Genomic DNA, 25,345 nt, shown 5'->3' with positions numbered 1-25,345 from the left:
GTACTCACTGTAAATAATACACTGAAGGGAATGGTGGATGCTACCTTTGGTCAGCTGTACTTCTGCAAATAGTTCAGGGCTGCCTCATGAGCAGCGTGAGCAGCAGGTTGAGGGAGAGGATTCTTGCCCTCTACTGAACTCTGTTGAGAACCCCCTGCAATCCTGTGTCCAGCTCTGGGGCAACAGAACAAGAGGGAGGTGGAGCTGTTGGAGCAAGGGGGGCATGGAGATGCTGTGAGGGCTGGAGCAGCTCTGCTCTGGAGCCAGGCTGAGAGAGCTGGGCTGGTTCAGCCTGGAGAAGAGAAGGCTCCTTAAGGGGAGACCTCAGAGCAGCTCCAGTGCCCAAAAGGGTCACAAGAAACCTGGAAAGGTACTTTTGACAAGGGCAGATAGGGACAGGACAAGGGGGAATGGCTTTAACCTGACAGAATGTACATAGAGATTAGACATTAGGAAGAAATTCTTCCCTGGGAGGGTGCTGAGGCGTTGGCACAGGGTGCCCAGAGAAGCTGTGGCTGCCCCATCCCTGGCAGTGTTCAAGGCCAGGTTGGAAGGGGCTTGAAGCAACCTGCTCTAGTGGAAGGTGTCACTGCCCATGGCAGGGGGTTCGAACTGGGTGAGCCTTAAGGTCCCTTCCAACAAAAAGCAGTTTGTAATGCTATGAAATAGCAAGTGTGAGGCCTTTCAGGAGATCCGTTGCATCCAGGAATTGGCAGTGATGAGCTGATGGTGGTATTTGGGATGCTTTGGAGTGGCACTTGCCTGCTGTCCTGTCACACCAGCTGGGGCACCTGCCCTGGGATTTACAGAAATGGTATTTACAGCTAATTGTACAGAAAAGAAAAACAGTAACTTAAGTCTGGCTAGCTACTCTGATAACCAGGAGAATTCCATAATCTTGTACAAGCAGGCTGAATAACTAATGTAGTGTCTGCCTCTGGCTTTGAAGTACTTGAATATTCTTTTCCCAAAGAGGATGGTAGCTTGCATAAAAAATGGTTGGATCAAAGGAATGGCTTGTCAGTCTTCCTGCTGGATGGTGGTCATGTCTGAGAGTGAGGCAACACTTCTAAAAATGCATAATATCTTGATCTGTTTCTGTTTTTATCATTCAAGCAGACTTCACAGCAATGAATTCTAGCTGAACTAACAGCTGCTTGTAACAATAAGACCTGATGAGAACTGATTTATGTTATTGTTTTCAATACTGGTCTAATGAGCCTTGTTAATCCACGAGGCATACAACAAAAGAACAGGTTCTGAGGGGAAATCAGTTCTATCAGGAACAAACACATGCTGGAGGCATCATATTTTGAATACAAACATGCCTCTCTCTAGCAGGATGCAGCATGTTTTCAGTAATAGACTGATAAATTGACAGTTAAAAATCTGCAGACAGAGTAGACCCAACTGTTTGTTGTGAATCTAGGTATTTTGTCCTTTGTAGACTCAGTAACTTAACTGTATCTCCTTAAGGCCATCTCCTGTGTGGTATTAGCATTGTTGATTGTAATGGACACATGATTTCAGGATAGAGGTTGGCAGCCTGCTTCTACCTGGAGGAGAAGGTGGTGTGCCGCAGCCCTCTCCTCTTTGTCTCTGGCTTACGGCTGAGAGTGCCTTGTGCTGGTTTGTCTTAAGGACCTTTCAGAAATCTTTTTCTTCCTCATTTTTGCTGGGTTTGTCTCCTGCCATGTTGGTAAGTTCAGTCAGCACGCAGGGCGTTCAGACAAGTATCACATCACTCAAAATCACTGACAGTGAGCGATTCTCCCTCTTCACTCCTGCTCTAGATTCAGCTCCAGCCTTACCATGAAGTGCCCCTACAGTGAGATCATGAGATGAAGGAGCTGATTCACAGCTATTGCTGGTCAAAGGGAAGTTTTTTCTGCGTTCCCTACACTATTGTTTACTTTTCTTTTACGTGTTAGCTGTCTGGTAGCCTAGTGAGTTGAACTAGATACAAGGCAGAAATTCTTCCCTGTGAGGGTTCTGAGGTGCTGGCACGGAGTGCCCAGAGAAGCTGTGGCTGCCCCATCCCTGGCAGTGTTCAAGGCCAGGCTGGACGAGGCTTGGAGCAACCTGCTCTAGTGGAAGGTGTCCCTGCCCATGGCAGGGGGTTGGAACTGGATGAGCTTTAAGGTTCCTTCCAACCCATACCAGTCTGGTTTCTATTCTGTGTATTGGCTCAGGGATGGGTGAGCTGGCTGTGGTGTATAAGTGGGAGTGTGGTGCTGGGAGCAGAGGGGAAATGGGACCTCTTTGGCCACAGCCAGATGTTGGGTTGGCTCATTTGTCTTGGGGAGCCTTACTGTTAATTGCTTGGCCTTATTAAAAATGATTTTTTTGTTTTTTTTTTTTCTTTAGTGCACATTAGCTGGATGTTACAGGTGCTTTTTCCCTGGACTTGGATTTTTATAACGTAGAATCACAGACAGGTTTGCTGTGGGGCCTACAGCAGGATAAGAAATTGAATTTATTTTACCTGGTTGTTTCTCAGAACTGGGTTTTGCTATTTAAGTAGCATTTTGCCTTTTGGGAAAAGTGGACGTTTGCTATCCTGAGCTGTGATACTGTGAATACTTGAATTCATTTAGTATTTTGTTTATGGATTATGCTTCTACGCAGAGAAGGAAGTTCCAGCTTTGTTAATGTTGTGGTCACTTTTGGTATCTCATAAGCAGAAAGGCTGAGTTTACTTCTGTGTCTTTGCTTACACAGCTTGTATTCTGTTACCTTCATTGTAGCTTTCAAAGACTGCATTGGGCAGGTTTCAGTGGTGGTCATTCGTCTGTGGAGTAATTCCTTGCACTGCAGTGACGAGTGCTACTGTTCGTTTCTTGTACTAGTATTTTTCCTGAAGATAGCCATGCAGGCATCTTGCAGTATGCTTTATTTAAAGCCAAAACAAAACATACCATCTTCAATAAAAAGCCCCCAACCTTCTACTGTTACATAATCAGGTTTTCAACTGTAGCACGTTTCTGTTAAATAGGTAGCACATTTTCTGACCCTTCAAATAAAAAGTGAACAAATACTAGGCTGGGGTATGTTCTCTGCTAGATCTATTAAAAGTTACTTTAATAGAGGGATTTGTTTATTGTGCTTCTGTATTTGGTCTTGTTGCAAGCAGGTTGTCCTCACAGAGAAATGCTTTTAAGTGTTGTCTGCTTAGTTAAAAATCAGTCCTACTTACGGAATGCCTTGGTTTTCATTCAGACATTAATTGATTGTGTGATCAATGTGGTGAATAAAAACTATAAAGCCTTTTACATAAAGCAAACTGCACTGGTGCATGCTGCATAGACAGAGCTGGGAATGATATACTATGTGAAACAGTGGGGCTACTATTTCTTGTTATCACAAAAGCCCAAATGTCCCAGTGTGCCTGAGTGTGTGTCAGTCCAGCTTCAGTCTCTGGGTGTTGGCTGCATGCCATACTGATGTTTGACCGTCCATTTGGATTTACAATGGCATTTAAGATTTCTAAATGTGGCCGTGACATGAGTGCTTTGAGTACCTTCAAATTTGTTACACTTGGCATGCTTGAGTATTGCTAAAATAAAATACATGGTGATGAAAGCCTGAGTTTTGAATAATATCAATCACAGTCTCTCTTAACAAATGGATAAAAGCAGTGAGGATTCTGGGGAGGTGAGGTAAAGCAAAGCAGCCCAGCAGAGTACAGAGCTGTCCATGTACACTTGTTGCAGTTTAACCCTTCAAGAGTCCTCTGATCCCTTTCATTAAGCCACAGTCAAAACTTTATCATGAATTTACAAGGCAGCCAGGTGCCAGTAGTGTGTAACAGTTATCACTTGACATGATGTAAGGTCTGTCCTTAAGAAGATGCCATTTGATGTTTCCTTTTTTCCTCACTTTGCAGATGTGGGTCGTTGTGGTTCTTTCCGATCTCACACAGATGTTGTCATTGTCTATTGTGCACAGAATGGTGCTTGGGGTAGTTTTGCTGGGCTGAAAAGAGAACAGTCTGTCTATGTTCTCGCTGCATCAAGTACAGCTCAGAGAGACAAAGGGACTGCTCCTGCTATTTTTTTGTTAGGCTGGATGTGGCACAGGTTCTTCAGTAATACAGTTTTGCGTCAGGGTTGGTGGGGTCTTGAGACCCCAGAGCATGTTCCTGTCACTGCTGTAGTCCTTCCAGTAATGAAGTTGAAGTAGCAGGAACAATTCATTTAGTCCATTTTATGTAATAAATACCTTGAAGCAAAATGTCACCTTCAGTAATCAAGGATGTGGATTTCCTTCTTGCTGGTGCTGGCAGTATTTCCTGATTTTTCTAAATTGCTTCTGAGAAATTCATGCAGGAACTTACCTGAATTGGGAAAAAAAAGTATAAATACATGCTGGTGAACTGTTATTAATTCATTATAAGGTCTCCCCTTAAGGAGCCTTCTCTTCTCCAGTCAGAACCATCCCAGCTCTTTCAGCCTGTCTCCAGAACAGAGCTGCTCCGGCCCTCTCCATAGGAGAGGTGCTCCCCTGTGGAGAAGAGAAAGGTTCTGGAGAGACCTTAGAGCAGCTTCCAGTGCCTGAAGGGGTGGACAAGAAATCTGGAGAGGGGCTTTTGACAAGGGCAGATAGGGACAGGACAAGGGGGAATGGCTTTAACCTGACAGAATGTACATAGAGATTAGACATTAGGAAGAAATTCTTCCCTGGGAGGGTGCTGAGGCGCTGGCACAGGGTGCCCGGAGAAGCTGTGGCTGCCCCCATCCCTGGCAGTGTTCAAGGCCAGTTTGGATGAAGCTTGGAGCAACCTGCTCTAGTGGAAGGGGTCCCTGCCTGTGGCAGGGGGTTGGTACTGGATGAGCTTTAAGGTTCCTTCCAACCCGAACCATTCTGTGACTCTGATTCTATGATTATTTTCCATTAGTCATGCTAGTACTTACACTAAAACTTGTGTATGAGTTGTGTATGCATGAGTGTGTATCTGATTTTTGCAGAAGCTGGAGGGTTTCAAGTCCCAGTTGTAGACTATTTTTAATTTAAATGAGAAATTGAGCACTATCTGGAGGGAAATCAAGTTTTGCAAGCCTAAACATTGGGCACACCGTGAGGACAGTTGCTTGTCATTATCCTGTATTTATGTTACTTATATTGTCCATGTACTTTTGTAGTTTAGAAGTAACATATTTGTGATCCATAAAATGAGTGTGCAGGTGTATTTCCTTGGTTTTGATTTATTTTCTTATATGTTGCTGTAATACCAGATTTTGGGATTCCATAGAATATTTTTATTTGCTCAAAAAACTGTTTTGATTCCTGCTGGATTTAACACATAGCAAAGGAATTAAACCTAGTAACTTTCTGAGCCAATCTTGCTCTATTACACTGGCACAGCCATCTTCCAGAGTGTATATGCTGCATAGTTGGTATATACTATTAGTATCTGTGATGATATGCAAGCCTGAAAGGATCCAGCTTTGTTTTCAGGCCCTGTCCTAATTTGGTAGGAGTAGTAATTGAAGGGAGAGATAAAGGGAACATTTCAAATGTTGCTGTGATGCTCGAGGTATGTGATCTATGTTGTGGAGAAATTGTACTTATTTCACACCTGCCTCTTTCTAGGAATAAAATATCTGTATGAAAATAGAGTGATTTTCATTAAACATTGCTTTAAACACCATTACATTTTCATAAAATAACAATTAGTAGTCATGCTTTTCTTAAAGGTAGGTTTCTGTTCCATTACATGTGACCAAGTTGGGGCATAAAATTCTCTTGCCTAAGGATTGGCCATTTTATATCTCTCGGGGTACCAGTCCTGTGTTTCTGATTTCAGTGTTACGTCCTCTTCTTAGTGCAGATTGTGAATGGAAGATTTCTGTAATGAGAATTTCTGTACTACAAAATAAAGGCAACAGGAAGTTTTAAGCTGTTAGAGAGTGGAAATAGCTGGTGAAAGGTCTTGTTTTAAATCTTAAGCTGATACTTGTATCTGAAAGTATAGCCATACCTACCTTACATGCTACTACCTACCTTATGCTTTTTATCAGCTGTGTTGGGTCAGTTGCAGGCATGTAACAGCATGATCTCTGTAGCTGGTTACCTGAAATACCTTTTGAGAGCCATTTTGTTGGCTAAAGATCTGAGTGCTTCTGTCCTTCACCTTAAAATTGCTGCCGTTCGGCCAGCCCAACTTGTTTGTGTTAAAAATCATGGTAACTCAAATACGGAACCAAATGGGTGTTTTTAATCCTTGATCAAAACAGGATTGAATAAAATCAGGATGACCATTGTGGAATTCATGGTGAACGAGCTGGTATTTTAATCAAGGATCAAAGTGCAGTCTTAGATATGAAACTTTACTGTGTAATGGTTATAATTGACTTGTTACTGACTTCACCGACTTTCAGGGTAGTATCCCTTGGTTGTAATGACAGTGTAATCTCCTCCCTGTCAGCTTCAGCTGTCTTTTGTGTCCAGCAGAAGTAGCACTGTCAGCATTTTTAATACAGGATTTCCTGTTTTTTTTTTTCTGTCTAGATTAGACTTATAGAAGTATGCTTTATGGAATTCACTTGTTTATTATTAAGTGGGGCTGTATGTGTTTAGTAACAAAAGCTTTTGTATGCTTGTGTATGCTAGTAGTACTTTTCTATTTTGTATATGGAAGTGAATGTAGAGGTGTTTATGTGTATAAAAGCAAATGTATGTAAATATAGAGAAGAATTAATGTATTTGGGTTCAAGAGGCAAATAGTTTTAGGAAAGGAAAGCTGCTCCCATAAGACAAGTTTTATCTTCTTGAAAAAGATAAATATCAGGAGTTTGGTTCTAGTGTTTTCAGGTGCCTTCTTTTATCCCTGTTACTGGTGACAAATTCTGTTCCCTTAAAATGAGTGGGGTGAGACTGTATTTCAGTATGAAGTTACAGTAATGTTGATACAAAAAAGCCAGGACTTACCAAGTGTTTTGACATGGAAATAAGCTGCTGCCTGTAGCCACATCTGCACTGTGCTCCTAGCTCCTGTGCTGAGGTGCAGGCTCTGTCGTCTACTTTACATTTGTTGTCAAATGAATATGGCTGAAAGCATGTACCTGGTCAGTCACTGCAGAGCCACTGACACATGATGACTTGCGTGTCAAAGGTATTTTGCTTGACAGCATCAATTGGAATAATTTATTCCTGTTTAGTCTTGCCAGTATGTGGCTTTGGATACAATTAATATACTCTGTTATTTCTTCCTGTAGCGTAAGATGATTGTAATGCAAGTTCTTAGATTCTGTATCTTGTGTTTTAAAAGAATTAGAAGCACAAGTTGTCCTGGTAAGACATTCGGCTGTGTAGTTCAGCTGCCAGGGGTGGTTAGTCCGTGTATGAATATATACCTTTGCTGCTCTGTTGATCTTTATGTGTGGTGTTACACTGACCTCTTCTTTTTTTGACATGCTTTTCTTTCTCCTTTTCCAGGTGAAGCAGGAGCTGTAGAAGGAGGACCCTGTGGCTCGCCATCATGCCATTCCCCTTTGGCAAGTCCCACAAGTCTCCTGCAGACATAGTGAAGAACCTGAAAGAAAGTATGGCAGTTCTAGAAAAGCAAGACATCTCTGACAAAAAGGCAGAAAAGGTACCATTGGGACTTTTCAATTGCTAAACTGTAATCGAAAGATGGGGAGAAATTCACAGCTGTTGAAACTGAATAAATTAGTCATTAGCTTTGAGTTTTATACTCTGATAAAGGGTAAGTTACTATGTACCTTTGAACATGCGTTTCATGTTAGTTGGGTTTGCGTTTTTATGCCACTGGCAGCTAATATGATACTTAAAGTAATTTGGTTTGGAACTGTAAGATGTTGCATTCTTTAATAAGCACCTCACAGCCATACAGTATTCTGGTGCTTGTGTCCACCATAATGGCTTTATTATTGTGCAGTAGTTCTGTCTGTGCTTCTTGATGCACTTGTTGAGAGCAGAGTGTCTCTGTTACTGAAACCAAGGAACTTTGTCTCTCAGTGGGTGTCAGTAGAGGATATACATTCACCTTTCCTTAACTCTTCTACAGCCCACATGAAGATGTGGTGAAAAGTTGCTGTGTGAGTGCAGTTTCCTTTAGATGGGATGGTTTGGTGCTTCAGGATTTGTACCTGTCAACAACCCTTTATTTCTCAAAAGATAGTCTTGATAGCTTTACTAAAATGTACTTTCAAGTTCAGCCTGTGTGCAGCTGCATCCCAACTAGTGACTTGTATAAAAGGGTATTTACTTGTTTAGGTGAAGTTTTTTTTCTGATAAACTCAACACAAGGACATAGATTTCAGTACATTAAAAAAAAGCCAAGCAAAAAAAACGTAAGCAAACAAAACATGTCCTTCTCCAGTTTACTAGCTTTTGAAGCAGGCTATGATACCATCCTTGGATCCTCTCCCAGCATTATTTAACTGTTCTCTGCCATTCCTGGCATCCTTACATAGTCCTATGTAGGAGTTAGTCACAACCTTCTTTATGTTCACCAGCATTTTTAAGCAGTGTGGCCAGCTTCTCCACATCCAGTTTTACCTAGATTTGGCACTGCTGCTTGAAGTGCAGGAGAATCCAGGTCTTAACTGGATTGATGTCTTTATCCAGATACTCTTTAAAATCAGCATCTTCTGCCCCAGTGCCAGCATGTGGTATGTTCCAGGTCTCTTGTGGTATACCATAGTATTTTTTACTGATGCTGCTTCTCTCCTACTGGAGAGATAAATGTTATGGCCTATTATGCAGGCCACCATGGAGGCTGAGAAGATTTTCAGTTGTTGCTGCTTTTCTTCTGTCCCTAATAAAGACATCTGCCAGGAGAGGAAGGGTATGTGCTTTTTGATGGAACATGGTACTACCTCCTTCATCTCAGCCTCATTATTAATACCTGGAGATGTGGCTTGATCTTAAAATCCATGCTCTTGTGTCATCTTTTTCTTAGATCTCTAATGGGGAACAGACTGGCTTCATTCCATTGTGCATAGCTGTGCACTGTGTCACATGCCTGTGTTCCTGAGCTGTAGCTAGAGATTATTATGTACCATTTGCTTCTTGCTGGCCTTTAATCCCATATCTCCATTTTCTTTAAAGACCTTGTTTATGCAAGGCTGCTTCTTTGACAAGGAATAATATGCTAAGCCTGTAGAGTTGTTTCTCCCGTGTCATATAGAAGGCAACACATTCTGCTTGAAGAAGTGTGAGTATTCCCTGCATGAGATCTTAGGAAAAAGTTCTTCCCTGTGAGGGTGGTAAGGCCCTGGCATAGGTTGCCCAGAGAAGCTGTGGCTGCTACACTACATTGTTTCTTAAACCTGAGTTCACACAGTTGTGATTTTCTTTACTCTCGAGCATAGGGAATTTGAAATGTATATGTATTTCTTCCACAAAATAATTGTAAATGCCCCTTTTGTTTTATACCTTATAGCTGGGTGAGGTTCCAAAGACAAACTAGTACTTTTTTACTGCAGTACCACAGTGGGTTTGTTTTTATATGTAGTTCCTACCGTGCAGTAGCAGCACAATGCTGTTATGAAAATACAGATTTTGCTACTATGTAGAGGATGCTCTTTGATAGCTTGCTAGCAGACTTGGAAATACAGATTTTGAATCATAGAATGGGACAGGGACACCTTCCACTAGACCATATAACATGGGATGGTTTGGATTGGAAGGAACCTTAAAGTTCATCCAATTCCAACCCCCTGCCATGGGCAGGGGCACCTTCCATTAGAGCAGGTTGCTCCAAGCCCCGTTCAACCCGTTCTTGAACGCTGCCAGGAATGGGGCAGCCACAGCTTCTCTGGGCACCCTGTGCCAGTGCCTCAGCACCCTCACAGGGAAGAACTTCTTCCTAATGTCTAAATCCTCCCCTCTGTCAGTTTAAAGCCATTCCCATTTGTCGTGTCTCTACATGGCCTTGTAAAACATCCCTTCCTAGATTTCTTGTAGGCCCCCTTTGAGGCCTGTGAGGTAGTCTTGAGGAAGCTTGAAATGTCAAGTGCTTTATTACTGAAAAAGTGTTCATCACAGATGCTGTTAGTTTTCCATTGCTTGTGTATTTTCAGAGAGAAGGGCTAAAGGGAAGGGGAAGGAACACTTTCATATAAATGGGACCAACCCTTTATGTAGTCCATTAGTTAGTCTTTTACTTGCATCTCTTCCTCCTCTTTGGCTGATATCAGGGTTTATTTTTATACGGTCAGTTCCCTTTGTGGCACACATTTACTGTTGTGAAGGTAAATATTTACTCATGTAACAAACTTGTTCTTCCCTACCCTCTGACCTTGGGTTCACCTGCTCATAACAGCCCCCGTTTTGGCTTTCAGATGATTGTTTCTGCCATGTTGTTAACACATGTGGGTTGACTATTGCAGGTATGGTTGGTTTCTCTTCACATTACCAGCCCTATACAATAGACAGTATATTTCTATGTATGGGACAATGCAGTATGCTATTTTGATTCAGCTGTCCACATGTAATACCATGTCATATGCCATAGAAAAGATTTCACTCAATGAGTTAACGTTGTTAACAAGTACAGAATTCTACTGCATTGTAACTTGTGTATGCAGTTGATTTGTGGTTGAAAGAAGGCTGAAGGTTAAGGAATCTTCCTTGCCTATGGTATGGGGCTGTTACTCAAAGGGTAAAGATGGGACTTCTTCCGGAAGTAATGGGTGAGAAGACCCTTTTAATTGAGTTTAGCTCTTCAGTGATATCTTCATGCTAAATGTCTGCTGAAAAAAATCAGTTTTGACTTTAAAATAAACCTGTAACACTGATGTAATTGTGTATTTACAAAATTTCAATTGTTTTTTTAAGCATTTTGGAATCCATTCAATTCAGTCCCTTCAATGATAAAATACTTAGGGTGGTAAGGGACCTTCAGAGCTCATCTAGTCCAATCCCCTCCAATGATCAGGGACATCTTCAACTAGATCAGGTTGCTCAGAACCACATCCAGCCTGGCCTTCCATGTCTCCAGGGATGATGCATCTGCCACCTCTCTGGGCAGCCTGTGCCAGTGTTTTACCACCCTCATTGTAAAGAGTTTTTTCCTCACATCCAGTCTGAATTTCCCCTCATTTAGTTTAAAACCATCACCCCTTCTGTTGCAAATTTATGTAGAATTATTACAGTGGTGTTTGTTACTTATGATAGATACTGCTGTAGATTAGTAAGAACAGTCACCACATACAGGCTCAAATCTACAGTTAGTTTACTTTTTGATGGATGTTTTCATTAACAGTCTGCTATGTAACTGCATTATGGTGTGGATAGAACCCATAGACCTGAAGCGTGTTGAGCTCATCTTAAATACTTCAGGACTATTTGTCCTTCATCTTTTTCTACTGTTTCTCAAAGTACAAGTATGTGTTGCTTCATAAAACTCAAATATTGCAGCTCTACAAGTCAAAATGAAGTATTGGCACTGCTTAGCATTTAAAGAAATTGTAAATTTTGAGAATATCAGTGAAAAAAGACTGGAATAAGCCATCATTGTTTATAGTTTTTAAGGCTTTTTAAGGCACACTGCTATTCTGGTTTGACAGTCATACATGTGACTTCATTGTGTCTGGTTTTATTTTTAAATAATGTCTTCCTGTGTTTGATAGAAAAATAAGTGCTCTTTATTTTCCTTACATTTTACTTTTTAGTTTGACTTGTCCTCACATTGTATTGACTGTCTGGCACCACTGAATTTCAAATGTGACTTGTCACAGAATGTTTCTCGAAAACACTGGCTGCTCCTTCTCAGAGTTGAGGATATAGATAAAAAAAAATCAATACATAGAAAATATATAATATATAAATATATATTTCTGGAGTGTAATATGTAGAATATATGTTATAGTCTGTGTATATATATTCCATATATTTAAAAATATCCATTACTTATGTTAGAATATATTTTTTTATATATGGTGTCTGATTGTTAATTCCACTTTTGATTAAAGCAGCACATTAGGCAATTGAGATACCAGTATCTTAGGAAAGCTTTTAGGTGATGCAAGCTGGCCTTCTTTTGTCTGTCCTGCTTTTTTTCCACTAGTTTGTCACTTAGCTCTTAAGGCTGGTACTTAATGTAGCCAATAATTTTTTTGGTGTAGCTATCTAATTTCCATTCTGCATCTGAAATGGCAAAAAGAGCTCTGTGCATCATGTATTTGGAATATGTTTGAGAGTTCATGGAATATAAAGGAGTAGAGTTCTAGAACAAATTTGTAAAAGTTTATTTCTTGTCCTTTTGATGTTGAGTTTTAGAGCAGAAGAGAAGGGAATACAGAAATGTCGTATTTTATGGAATTGTAGTGTGTCAGTAGACCTTGGTCTTTAATAATAGTTTGGCCTAAGTTCAAGTGGTACAAGCGAGTCTCTTCATGGTGAAGGTGGTACAGGTTGCCTAGAGAGGTTGTAGAGTGTCCCTCCATGGAGTTGTTCAGAGCATGGCTGGCCCTGAGCCTGATCAACTTGACAGGACTTTTGAGGCTGAGCTTGTGGTTGGACCCTGATGACCTCCTGAGGTACCTTCCAACCTAAGCTGTGTTTCTGCGTCTCTAACCATTACTTCCTGCTGAAGTCATGTGTTATTCCAAGTTCAAGTGAAGCATGCTGAGATGGTCTTGACAGTTATGAAGAGTGTGGGAAATAATTTAAAGTCCTGGTGTGTCTTCTTGAAGTTATTGAATTGTATCTTCATGTTAGGCCAGAAGGAAAAATTCTCCACTGGCGTTCTTCTTAATTGCAGGCCTGCCACCATCTTACTTAAAATAGGTAGCTACTTGAACCTCTGCCTTTCTTCCTCTTTCATCTTGCTTTCTAAATTAGTGTGCAGGGACAAGCTGCAATAGAATTTTTATTGCTGCTTCCTCTTTTCCTTGTAGCCATGCATCAATTCATCTCTTCCTATCTCCACATTTGACAGATGTTCCTGTTCTTAGTAAAGGATATTTCATCTGAATTTTAAAGAAATAGAGCGGTTGTGTGGCATAATAATATTGCAATATGATGAGCTGGCTTTCTCATTTAACATCTTCAGGAGCTGTCGAGCACCTGCTTCTTGCTGTCTTACTCGCAGTACACAGAAAATCCTTTGGAATTTTGAATGGAGACAACTGGGACTAGTAACTGCAGTTAGCAAAAAAGAGGGGGGGCAACAGGGAGTGGAAAGTTGTGGAGGAGCTAAAGATAATACAGAGCCTCCTTAAAGGTCATGGACTTCTTACTTGCATACCTAGCAAAGCTGGAATGGCTTTGGGTTGAGTAGTGTGTGAGTCATGCTGATGTTGAGCCTCTTTAGGTGTAATGCACAAATGAGAAATCTTTTTACGTGCCCCTTACAAGATGGGCAGTATCCAGAATGTGATTGTTTTTTCAGTTGATTAATTTTCCATGTGCCACCAATCATGAATACCTTACATAAATGAAAGTGTACGCATACCTTGATGGTAGGTTCATCTAAATATAAAACGTTAGTGCGCTTACCAATCATTCATACCTTTAAAGCATATGCAGAACTAATACAATATAATTAAACCAGCTATTTATGATTATCATTTTTAGCATTTTGCTCCGCCAGGATATGTGAACATATATATTGAAAGGAGTAGTTATTTTTATTTTTCTCCAAGAAAACTGTGTTTTAAAATTTTAAGTGAGTGTTTAGAAGTGTTCTCATTGTTTTTTTAAATTTAGTTTAAATTTTTGTTTAAATAATTAAATTTAAAATTAAATTTAATTAATTTTTTTCATGAGATAACTCTGCTTCAATAGTTAAATGCTGCTCCAGCCCATCACAGCACCTTAGGAATTCTTACACTGGATTCTCTAAGTGAAGGGTCAGACTTGTCTGTCTGCTGTAAGATGGGAAGCATCTTACACTTTTGATTGTCTCCTGTATCACTGTGTTCTTTTAAGTGCACCAGTTTCTGGGTCTGTTTCATAGAACCACAGACCGGTGTGTGTTGGAAGGGACCTTAAAGCTCATCCAGTTCCAACCTTCTGCCATGGGCAGGGACACCTTCCACTAGAGCAGGTTGCTCCAAGCCCCATCCAGTCTGGCCAGTTTGTTCTTGTATACAGAGATAACTCAGTATAAAGTAGGATTTCTTTTGGGTTTTGTTAGTTGGAAAGGAAAAAAATCATCCCCGGTGTCTGGAATGGGAGCCTAGCATTTGTCAAAACTTAATGAGTCAGGACCTGTTGGAGGGATACATTTGCTCTCTCTGAACAGTTCACTAGACAGACATGTGCCTCCATGTCATGTTTTCCAATCTGATCCTTCGTTCCTCTGTTTTACACCCTATTGTTATTCTTTGGGGGGGGGGGGGGTGAATGGGAAGTTTGAAGGGAGTAAAAAGGAAGAGATTTTTACTTCTGGTAACTTGCTAAATAAATTGCATGTGTCTTGCCCTTTTTAAATAACCTGTAACAGTCCTATTTGCAGAGAGATTATATATTGTGTTTTTAACAGGTTGCCATTTCCTGCTTGTTTTTCCCTTAATGGAAGCTTGCAGATGTGTGTGATTACAAAGACGAATGACATTGTGTTCTAACTGTATTCTTCTCCCATTTTCTTCAGGCCACTGAGGAGGTCTCAAAAAACCTTGTTGCCATGAAAGAGATCTTGTATGGCACAAATGAAAAAGAACCACAGACAGAAGCTGTGGCACAGCTAGCTCAAGAGCTGTACAACAGTGGTCTTCTTAGTACCTTAGTAGCCGACTTGCAACTAATTGATTTTGAGGTAAGAAAAGAAGCTTGGCACTTACATTGTGTATGTTAAAATATACACATCTGATTTCCTGCCACTTCAGTTGATTAAGACATCTTTTGATCTTCAGCTTTTATTTCTGGCTGGGACATAACAATTAAAAAGAGAGCTCCCTTTTCCAAACTACCTGGAAAATTAAGCCAATATAGAACATGAAATGTGTGAATTTAGGCACATAAACAGTGTAGAATTGAAGTAGATAAACCACTAATTCTGATGGTACAGTTCTGTTAAAATAATAGAATAATTCTTGATTGTTGTGTACACAGAAGGGTTAATCGCTCAGTTGTCCTACCATAGCTTACACAAGCTATAATACTAGAGGGCATGTTTATATTCTCCTCTGATTAAATTCAAGTACTTGGTAAAGAGAATTATTGTAACATTTATGGAGAATTAGCTAAGTTAAAGCTGTGGATTTTGTTAACAGTCCAGTATTTCTTGCTCTTTTTAGAAACAAATGATCCAACCTTTTTTTGTATTCCTCATCTTTTCTCTGTTTATTTAAAAGCCCCAACAGGTGCAAGTTTTTATTGATTACTTCAAAATAGCAACACTTATTTATATTCAAACTATATGCAAACCTTTATCTGGCACTTGTCACCACATCACATGGAATAATTTAGCTTCTCAATGCCACAGTGAAAAATCACCCTATTTAGTTATAAGAAATGGCAGTATAATTGGATTTTCCTGTTTTCCCTGAGGTCCCACAAGAGGCATGTGGTCTAGGAAAGGAGCCAAACCCCGTGTATCTCCACAGCCTTGACCATAAAGACCATCCCGCTTAAGGTTGCTTAAAAATGGGATTGTTCATAAACAAGTTGTTCAGGATGCAAACACAACCATTTAAAGTCCTATTGTTGTATGACATTCCAAAAACAATGGCTTTCTTCTCTTTTCTTTCTTCTCTCCCTTCCACCCCACCCGTAACTCCCTGTGATTTGTGTTTAATACAGTGGTATTTTTTCCTTACCCACACAACTGTTTATGCCAAACATAAAACATTCAGGTTGTTAAATAAGCAAGGAGACCTGGGAAGGCTGAGAGGGAATGCTGAAATGTGATGACCTTTAATTGCTGAAGAAAGGAAGTCATGAAACGTCATCTGGATTCTGCTGACCTCTAGATTCTTATCAGCTTGGTGTTTACTCAGCCTGGTTATTAGTGAAGGAAACCTTCATCATCGCCTGATTAATGGAGAATGATAACAATTCCTACAGGCTTGCTCTCATTAAGGAGAACTATTCATTGTATTCTGAGGGGACTTGAAAAGATTGCGAGTAGTTTGCTACTTGAGGACTTTATGCTGCTGTGTTAAATGAGGGTATGACAGTTCCCCCTTGAGAACAAGTCATTCAGGCTGCTTTCTAGGCCTGACCACTTCTGCTCTTTAAGGATGGGATCTGGCAGGTTGTCCAGCTTTTGTTGTTACCTAGAGTTAATGTCAACACACCTGTGCTCCAAGCATATGCTACCTTCCCAGTTGTTACAAAGTCCATCAGATGTTGTCTTTGATATCCCAAATCTCTATGGTTGTGGGCTTACTGCTGCATTTGAAGTGATTTCTCCATAACCGGTGGAGATAGGAAGTGGATTTTCTGTTGGTTCTTATACTTGAAGAGTAGGTATGTCCTTTTTTTAAGTCAAGAACTTCACTCTCATTCCTGAAGGTTTCCTTTGTAGGACAGGGACAGACAGCTAAACAATTGACAGGGACTCTTCACTCTGACTCGTAAAATGTCTGAAGTGTATTTGAATCTGAATAGTATGGTTAAAAAAAAACCAAAAACTAAACCAACCCCCTCAAAATAGTAACTAAATGTTTTAATGATATAATTAAGGTCAGACCTTGCTGTATGTAAAGACCTGTTTAAAATTATTTCCTCATCTGGCAGCTTGTTTTCCAGGCAAAGCAGTCGACACAACCATCCACTTAGCAGTCTTACCAGTTTTCTCCCTTCAGATTTGCGCTAGTGTGCCTGTAGAAGGGGTGGTTTCCCTTGTGCAACTGGTGGTTTTGTTCTTTTGTTCTTTTTTTAGTTTTATTATTTCTTTTAAACGAAGGAAAAAAACCCAGACAAAGGGGGACTGAATCCTTCTGCTCAGAAGACAATACTAGCACAGTCTCCCTCTCACCTCTCGCAGTCGTGACTGTTGGCACAGGGTTCAGTGCCTGTTTGCCCTTGTTAGGCCACGAGATCACTTAGTAATACATCCTTCTAACAATAACTAGCTTTGGTATTACTGTGTACCACTATCAGCTCAGTTCTGTGCATAATAAGGAAATGCTGTTCTTGCTGGTGGAGCCAAAACAAATTGTGAGATCCAGCGCAAAATTGGCAGTGCTAGTGAATGAGACTTGATGACTATATTATGTGGAGTTTGAGTAAAGCAATTTCTGGAAACACTGCTCCACTCATTTCAGAACAAAGCGTTCTGGTGTTGCTTTGGGCTGGCTTTCAATGGAATTGTAATTGAGAAAACAAACATTTACAAACAAACTCTTATGTCCTGAAAACAACACTCGAACAAAACTGCCCATGGTAATTCACAAACATCTCATTTGTAAAACTACACCCTACGTTTTTATAAACGTGATTTTTTTTCTTGATGCTAATTAGGAAACTGAAATAATTTTGAATAAGTGCTGGTTTTTAGTTTTTTTCTAATTAAATAAGCCTATATTTTACTTCGCAGACTGGCTGATGTTACCCGGGGCATTCATTTTACAGCTAGAGATTGTCAAGAAACATTATCTACATTTGGGTTTTGTGTATAACATTTAGGGAAGCTTCACGTGGAGTTGCTGAGCAGGTCTTTATTTGCAAGTCCGGGCTTAATATACCTTGTTTTTTTCTGGCTTAGATCTGATAACACAGTCCTAAAGTTATCTTTATGGCAGCCCAGAATGAAAAGTTAATTGTAGAAATCCGGCCTTTAAATGGTGCATGTTGAATGATACTGAAAAGTGCTTATATTTATAACCAGCTTTTTGTTAGATGTCTGTATGAATTTGCCATCTTTAGCTATGGTCTGACAGAAGAAATTAATAGGAGATGTGTATACATACTCAGAGAACATTCCCAGCCACTTTTAAACTGTCTGGTGCTATCCTTATACATTTTCTTTCTGTATCATCCGTGCTGAATTCCAGCATCCTGGTCTTATTAATACTTCTTTTGTGCACTGAAAAATGTGAGACTTGCATTTTAGGTGAGTGGATGATTTTTCCTTATAGTTTTGATTTATTTATTTAACTTCCATAAGTTGCAGTTTTAAGTCCGATGTTAGCACTGCCACCAGAAATGCTCTGAACACTCTTAAGGTCTGTTTCTAGACAAAGGGAGAGAATAATGGAATAAGGAAGAAACACACAGGCAAGAGCACGGTTAAAAGCTGGTATGTTATCATCAAAAACAAGTATAAAACAAGGCCAGGAGATTGATGAGATATCAGCTGGCTTTACTTAACGTAAAATGTGATATGGCTGTAACCTGATGTAATGTTTTGAGTGCTTTGGTGTATTTGAAATGGGTATAAAGAAACAGGATATTTGATCTGTTTAAGATCAGAGTACAGAGGCTGACTGAGCTCCAGAGCTCACAAGGTATGAATGTGTGCGATGATAATAATATTAACTGTAAACTTGCCCAGTGGATTTGAATATTGTGTGGTTTAACCGCTGATGTTTTTGACAGGGCAAAAAAGATGTTGCGCAAATCTTCAACAACATCCTCAGAAGGCAAATTGGTACAAGAACTCCCACAGTTGAATACATCTGCACTCAACAGAATATATTGTTCATGCTATTAAAAGGGTATGTATGTTGCGAAGCATAAATACACCTTTACATGAAGTAAGAAGTTTCTACATTTGTGAAGAAGTAGTGAGTTCTGAAATGGTTTTTCTTTCTTTGCTAGATTTCTTTTCTCATGTCTGTAATTCCCCAAAGTAAAGGAAAATTTGAGTAATAAGCCACCAAAAAATATACTTCTGCATAAAATATGACTGAAAATTGAGAACTGTTAGGAACCAAAAGACTTTTTACTGGGGTAGTACAAACGTTTTCCTTTCAGTATACTATTTGATCCTGTTCAAACAATTTCCTTGTGAACTTATTCATCAAGAGCTGAAGGCTGCATTTTCCCTTTTAACACCTGTCATTGCCAGATTGCTGTCCTATCTCCTCGTCTCAGTTTGGTTTTAGACTTGTTATTCATAGTGATTTATAATCCTGAAGTGATAACAAATACACCAACTTAGACTTGACTGGACAAAGAGCAGTTTGGGGCATATGGTGCATGCCAAATGGCTGTTTCTTCCTCTATTCTTGTATTATCTGGTGTGCTGGATATTGGAGAATCGTGCCATACTGAATATGTAGTTACATACGTAGAGCTGTGGGCTTCACACAAGAAAACAGAAAGGTGGTGGTAAAATTTTCATGTTAAAGACAGATGCAAAACAGAGAATGTGCTTCTATATGTGAAAAGAATTTCTCACGTTTCTAATTACATGCGTTAAGAAAGTTCTGAAAAGTGCACTTGCAGTGTGTTATTTTGTGATAGAAGAGTTCATCAGTCCTTTCAAAAATGCAGCTATTTCAAGTACTACTTTTATAGTTGTTTCAAGTTGTTTATTTAAGCTGTTTTGTTGTAGTATCTCTAAATCTACGTAATCTTGGTCATTCGTGTAAGCCACTGCAAAATGCATCATGCAAGAAATGTTCTGTATGGAGAAGGCAGGAGTTTTGTGTCTTTTAGTTTCATGCTGACTGCAAAGGTTTAGCACAAGAAATTGTATGGAATATTTGTTTCAGTTCTTACAAGTGTGTAAGATCAACACTCATCTACCAGAAATGCTTTGTTATTTCCCCTCTCCTCCGCATTATAGCCCTGATTTAGGGGGGAAGCAAAACTTGGAGGGACAAAAGGATTATTACTTGTGGCATAACACAAAGGAAATACTGATTCAGTAATTCTTCAAAATAATTTACAAAAGAAGGCAAAGATGTATGAGGTACAGAGAGATGAAACTACTTTCTCAGCATGTTCTTGCTGATCTCTGACTAGATGAGGGCTGTAACATGTTTGTCCTCATTTTTAGTCTGTTGTCACCCTTCAGAGAGCATTATTCTGACATGGATTGTTGAAACACATTCATAAGTCAGGATGTTTGAAATGGGCATTTAGTTAGCTTTAGCAACTTAATTGTGACATCTGATATCCAACTAAGTCAATTTGTTCTAAACTATGAGGTGAGTTGCAAAAAGTTCAGTAGATTTCAGATCTCCCTGACAGTTTAAATGGGAAAGTATTTCAGGACTTAACACTAATTCATAAGTAAATGTTTTTTGTATAGTAATAGAGTTAATGTTTAGTATGCACAATGATGCTTTGCTCCTGGATTATTCTGGTGAATCTGAATTAGCTTCCAATAGTATAGGATGAAGGATTCTTTAGGTGTAGGAGGCAGGAAGGTATATAAAAGAGGCTTTGACTACTCCAGAACCAGGTAGATAACAGATATAACTTTTCTCTAGACTGGAACAGCTTATATTGCAACATGTTGAGACGAGTTCTTGGTTTGGAAAGGTAGTTTTGTCTTCATCCAGGGTTCTACTATTAGTTTGCTTGGGGAAACAAGGAACTAGTAGTAAGTACAAAGGTGTATTTCTACCAAATGTATTGTAAACACACCGTTCTGCGATCTCGACAGCTGCTGTTTCTGTATGCTAACATCAGCTGAGAGAACCGACAGTATTTTAGCAAGAAAGCCTGCCAAGGAAATGTAGCAACAATTTTGAAACGAAACCATCAGAGATGGCTTCATCACTTCCATCAAATCGCTGGTGGACATGATCCGAAGGTCTCTTGTAAGAAGGTGCAGATTTAGAAGCAGGTGTTTGATACTGGTCTTAGAATACAAAGACGATGTTGCCAGCATTCCAGGTTTGAAGCCCATGATATGTGGAGTAATGTTGGAAAAATGGTTTAACGAAAGAGGAGATATAAATTTATGTCTAGTCTTGTTAACTCTTCATGCTCGTATCATACATAGTTTGGTGTAATTGCTGTCACGTTTAAGCAAACAGCTTTTAAGACACAAGTCACTGCTTTTCCAGCTGTCTGCAATCCCACCAATACGAAAATAACTGATTGTGAGTATGAAGAAAATACTCCATTTAGTCTTGTTTCTCAGTTTGTGAAAGTCAATTGGCAATGGCTGTTAATTTGGCATTTAACTGGCAATAATTTTGGTAGTATTTCCTAGAAATGTGTAAAAGCGGAGGTTAATGTGGAAACAAGTACCCCTAACTTCTGGCTTTTGGTTTACTTGATAACACTGAAACCTGTTATGAGCAGGGTGGTGTTGCATTGCGAACTTGTGATGGTATTTGTAAAGAATCTTCTTTTGCTCTTTTGTTTGTTGGTCTGTCTTTTAATAGGTACGAGTCTCCAGAAATTGCTCTAAATTGTGGAATAATGCTTAGAGAATGCATCAGGCATGAGCCACTTGCTAAAATAATCTTGTGGTCAGAACAGTTCTACGATTTCTTCAGATACGTGGAAATGTCAACATTTGACATTGCTTCAGATGCATTTGCCACATTCAAGGTAATTTACATAGAACATTTGGATTGTTATTACTTCTGCAGCTCTCTCCGCTGTGTGAATCCAGATGATGGATGTTATGTTCTTGGGCAAAACAAGCCTATGGAGAGGGGTAAAAAAAAAATAGGTGTGATGCAGATGGGTAGGCAGGACACTGTTCCTTATTTCTCAGAATGCATGACATAACTTTAAATGTATGTGCTGTGTTCCCAATAACTTTTATTCCAGAAAGCAAGATTTCAACTTTATTTAAGTCATGCATTAACTGAATATATGTGAATATATTCTGTTACATACCTGAGTGTATTTGATGCTGATACTCACTCTGGGGAAATCTTTTGTTACCCTAAACCAACCACTTTTGGGACTGTACGCATAGTATTGGTCGTTATTAAATACTGGGTCTTAATCTTGGTTGTGTGAAGTTGTGTGCAAGAGTAGCCTTAATCTACAAATAGCATTCTTCAGTGATAATTCCATGGACTGTTTACCTGTGTCAATTAACATAATACATCCCAGACCTTTCCTAAGTGATGACAAGATCCTTGACAATGTCCAGGTAAATGCGTTCGCGTCCTGAATTTCTTCGTTTAATGAAATAGCAACATTTTCTGTTGGATGTCTTATGTGTACTCACTGTCTAATGAGAATGCCTATGTAGTGTTTAAATATTTTAGTGAAAATAGTGGTTTTGTGCTGTTTTGCAGGATTTGCTTACAAGACACAAGTTGCTAAGTGCAGAATTTTTGGAGCAACATTACGATAGGGTGAGCAGATGCATTTTAATACCCCGAATTTTCTAGCGCTGTGTATCTTATTTGAAGAAATCAGTATTTTCGTTCCTTGTTTTTAGCTTTGTGTTTGGAAATTTACACAGAATATAAACGAATTGAATTTACAGTAATTTCTGCCAAGCAGGTAATTAAAGATCAAGACCTTACTGTTGAATGTAGAAAGACATAAAAGAACAGAAGGTGGCAGAAATCTAGTTCTGTGAAAACTCGATCTGATTTTTCCACTAGAGGGAACCCTTTCCTTGTCTTTGTCTTTTGGCTGTATTAACTCACAACAACCAAAGAATGCAAGATAACCCCCTCCACCTGCTGGGGACTCCTGAAACTAATGAACAGCATCCAGTACCAGGAATTACTTACTGTAGTTTAAGAAATAAGGGTGACCAGCAGGTCAAAGGAGCTCTGCCCCTCTACACTGCTTTCATGAGACCCCACTTGGAATACTGCATTCAGTTCTGGTGTCCCCAGAGTGAGAAGGGCATGGAGCTGTTGGAGCAAGTCCAGAAGAGGCCATAAGGATGATCAGGGGCTGGAGCACCTCCCATACAAAGACAAGCTGAGAAAATGGGGTCAGCCTGGAGAAGAGAAGGCTGCCTGGAGACCTCAGAGCAGCTTCCAGTATCTGAAGAGGGCTACAAGGATGCTGGAGAGGGACTCTTCATCAGGGGCTATAGTGATAGGACAAGGGGTGATGGGTTCAAACTTAAACAGGGGAAGGTCAGGTTAGATATAAGAAGGAAATTCTTTACTGGGAGGGTGATGAGGCAGTGGCACAGGCTGCCCAAAGAATTTATGAATGCTTCATCCTTGGCAGTGTTCAAGGCCAGGTTGGATGGGACTTGGAGCAGCCTGGTCTACTGGAAGGGGTGTCCCTGCCTGTGGTAGGGCGGTTGGAACTGGATGATCTTAAGGTCTTTTCCAGCCAAACGTTCTATGATTTTCTAATGAGATAACTACTTCCACCACATTACAATCTAACTGTTAAATGCTCCTGAAAGAGTAATTGATTTTTTTATAAGGCATATGCAGTGTTTAAGCAGTAGTCACTTACAGGAACCTACAGACTTCGGATTTTGTTTGCGTTTTTGCTGTGGATTTGCGTCTCTTCCAGTTTGTTATAATCATGTGGAAGAAGAGTGTGTGTGATGCTTGGGAAGGTCCTAACCCTTCTCTTTATTCTGTGTTCAGTTCTTCAGTGAATATGAGAAGTTGCTTCATTCGGAAAACTATGTGACGAAGAGGCAGTCACTTAAGGTAAGGCACTTTCATTTTCTTCTTCAATGCAAAGTTAGGGAATTCCTTTAATTTCATGTGCTTTGACTTGAATTGAAATGGTTTAAGTAACTGCCTTGGGTAGTATTTAGTTTATTTTTTCATGTATTTTAGTGCTTGAGATGAGCTACTTTGCCTTAGTGTCCAGTCCTTCCATTAGTTGGTGTCCAGCACACACCAACTACTTTCTTTCCCTGTGTAGAAACGGCTATGTGCATGTTAATTGGTTGTCTCTTACGTCTAATGTCAAGTCATTTTTTTGTTTGGGCTTCTTTTCCCACTTTTAGCTCCTTGGTGAATTGTTATTGGACAGACACAACTTCACAATTATGACAAAGTACATCAGTAAACCTGAAAATCTCAAACTCATGATGAACCTTCTACGAGACAAGAGTCGTAACATTCAATTTGAGGCCTTTCACGTGTTTAAGGTATGTTTAAAATGCCCCACCATAGAACAAATGACAAAAGAAACCCAGCAGAAGTTGCTTAGTTGAGTAAAGGACTTAGCTGAGCCTAAATGGAGCTTATCTTAATTACTGTGTGGTTAAATAGAGAGATAATGTTTGTCTTTACCATGATCTATCTTTACAAGTAACAAAAAAAGTTGAGAAAACACTTAGGGATTTCTGTATGATAGTGTGTGATGTCTCTCAGAAAATCTTGGAATTCAGAAGGCTGACGAGCAGGAAGATAAGGAGGAATGCATAATTTCACATGAGATCATGAAACAACCTGGAGTTAAAAAGTGGTTTTATCATGCTGCATGATTGATGAAGGGTAGCAGTATTTTTGTCAAGTCACCTAAATTTCAAAGCCTGAATTGCAATTTGCACATTGTAGCAGATAACTTCTGACTTGGCAGCAGACAAGCAAATACCTAAGAGCTTGGAGATGTAACCTGAGTATAAATGTTTTAGGGAACTTTAAGATAAACATCCGATGTTGTATATAACAGGAAGACATGCATTTGCTACCAATTTAACCGTAAGGTGTGTTCAGTGGTTTTGCAGAGGGTATTTTGGCTGGTCACCTCCTAAAAATTTAATTTACTTTGGTACTGGTATTCAGCTTCTAATAAAACCCCGCCTGCATTTACTCCATTAGTTTTTGTCTGTAGTGATACTGGAATGTGGAATGATGAAAACATTTTAAGTTATTGTCATCACTGTTTTGCTGGCTGGGTTTGTTTTTAACTTAGCCTTCTGTTTCCTATTATCATGCTAAATGCCTTTTATTTTCTTGCAGGTGTTTGTAGCCAATCCTAACAAGACACAGCCTATATTAGACATCCTTCTAAAGAATCAGACCAAACTTATTGAGTTCCTCAGCAAGTTTCAGAATGACAGGACCGAGGATGAACAATTTAATGATGAGAAGACCTATTTAGTTAAACAGATCAGGGATTTGAAGAGACCAGCACAGCAAGAAGCTTAACCTCCAATAAACCCTTAAAATATTAAACCCAAATTCAGCATTTGCTGTTAGATATTCAGCATCAGGCACTCTTACCGATTCATGAGGAACATTACTGCTAATCTGCTGTTCAGTGAACGGTTTTTGTTTTTCTCTTTTCTTTTTTAGTCCAAGTTGAAAAACATAGCTGCTGCTTTCTTGCACAATGTGGACTTTCTTGATATTTGTGTCATTTCAGAATTCAAAGACACTGCTTGTTTTAGGAGTCCTGAAAAGAAAGATTCTAGGTTCGTGAAAGCAAACATATAGATACTAGTTTGGTTTAGGAGAGAAGGTATTAATGTAGTTAAGTAACAGGTTGCATGCTTGCGAATCTGAATAAATCTGTATGTTTGCACTTACCTTGTTTGAGACATGAGCACAATGTGACCTGTGCATACCTGGCACCATAGTATAAGATTATATGCCTTGATTTAAAAAAACAAAAA

At 39.6% G+C, this 25,345-nt stretch overlaps 1 protein-coding gene across 1 annotated transcript in view; it reads left to right on the top strand.

Moving 5' to 3' along the window:
* Positions 1 to 25,345, top strand: part of CAB39 (calcium binding protein 39) — a 40,246-nt gene extending 14,901 nt beyond the window's left edge. The window contains exons 2-9 of the mRNA XM_061465429.1: positions 7,438 to 7,594; positions 14,567 to 14,731; positions 18,460 to 18,578; positions 21,210 to 21,378; positions 22,083 to 22,142; positions 23,358 to 23,423; positions 23,729 to 23,872; positions 24,690 to 25,345. Coding sequence (XP_061321413.1) covers positions 7,481 to 7,594; positions 14,567 to 14,731; positions 18,460 to 18,578; positions 21,210 to 21,378; positions 22,083 to 22,142; positions 23,358 to 23,423; positions 23,729 to 23,872; positions 24,690 to 24,878 — 1,026 coding nt within the window. The 5' untranslated portion in view covers positions 7,438 to 7,480 and the 3' untranslated portion in view covers positions 24,879 to 25,345. The remainder of the gene's footprint in view (positions 1 to 7,437; positions 7,595 to 14,566; positions 14,732 to 18,459; positions 18,579 to 21,209; positions 21,379 to 22,082; positions 22,143 to 23,357; positions 23,424 to 23,728; positions 23,873 to 24,689) is intronic.

This window comes from Pezoporus flaviventris, unplaced genomic scaffold (assembly GCF_033815535.1).
Source record: "Pezoporus flaviventris isolate CSIRO_AGI_PZ_B2104156 unplaced genomic scaffold, CSIRO_AGI_Pfla_v1 ptg000040l, whole genome shotgun sequence".
Classification (NCBI taxonomy): Eukaryota; Metazoa; Chordata; class Aves; order Psittaciformes; family Psittacidae; genus Pezoporus; species Pezoporus flaviventris.
Note: the sequence above shows the minus strand (reverse complement) of the source record. Positions and strands in the feature narration are given on the sequence as shown.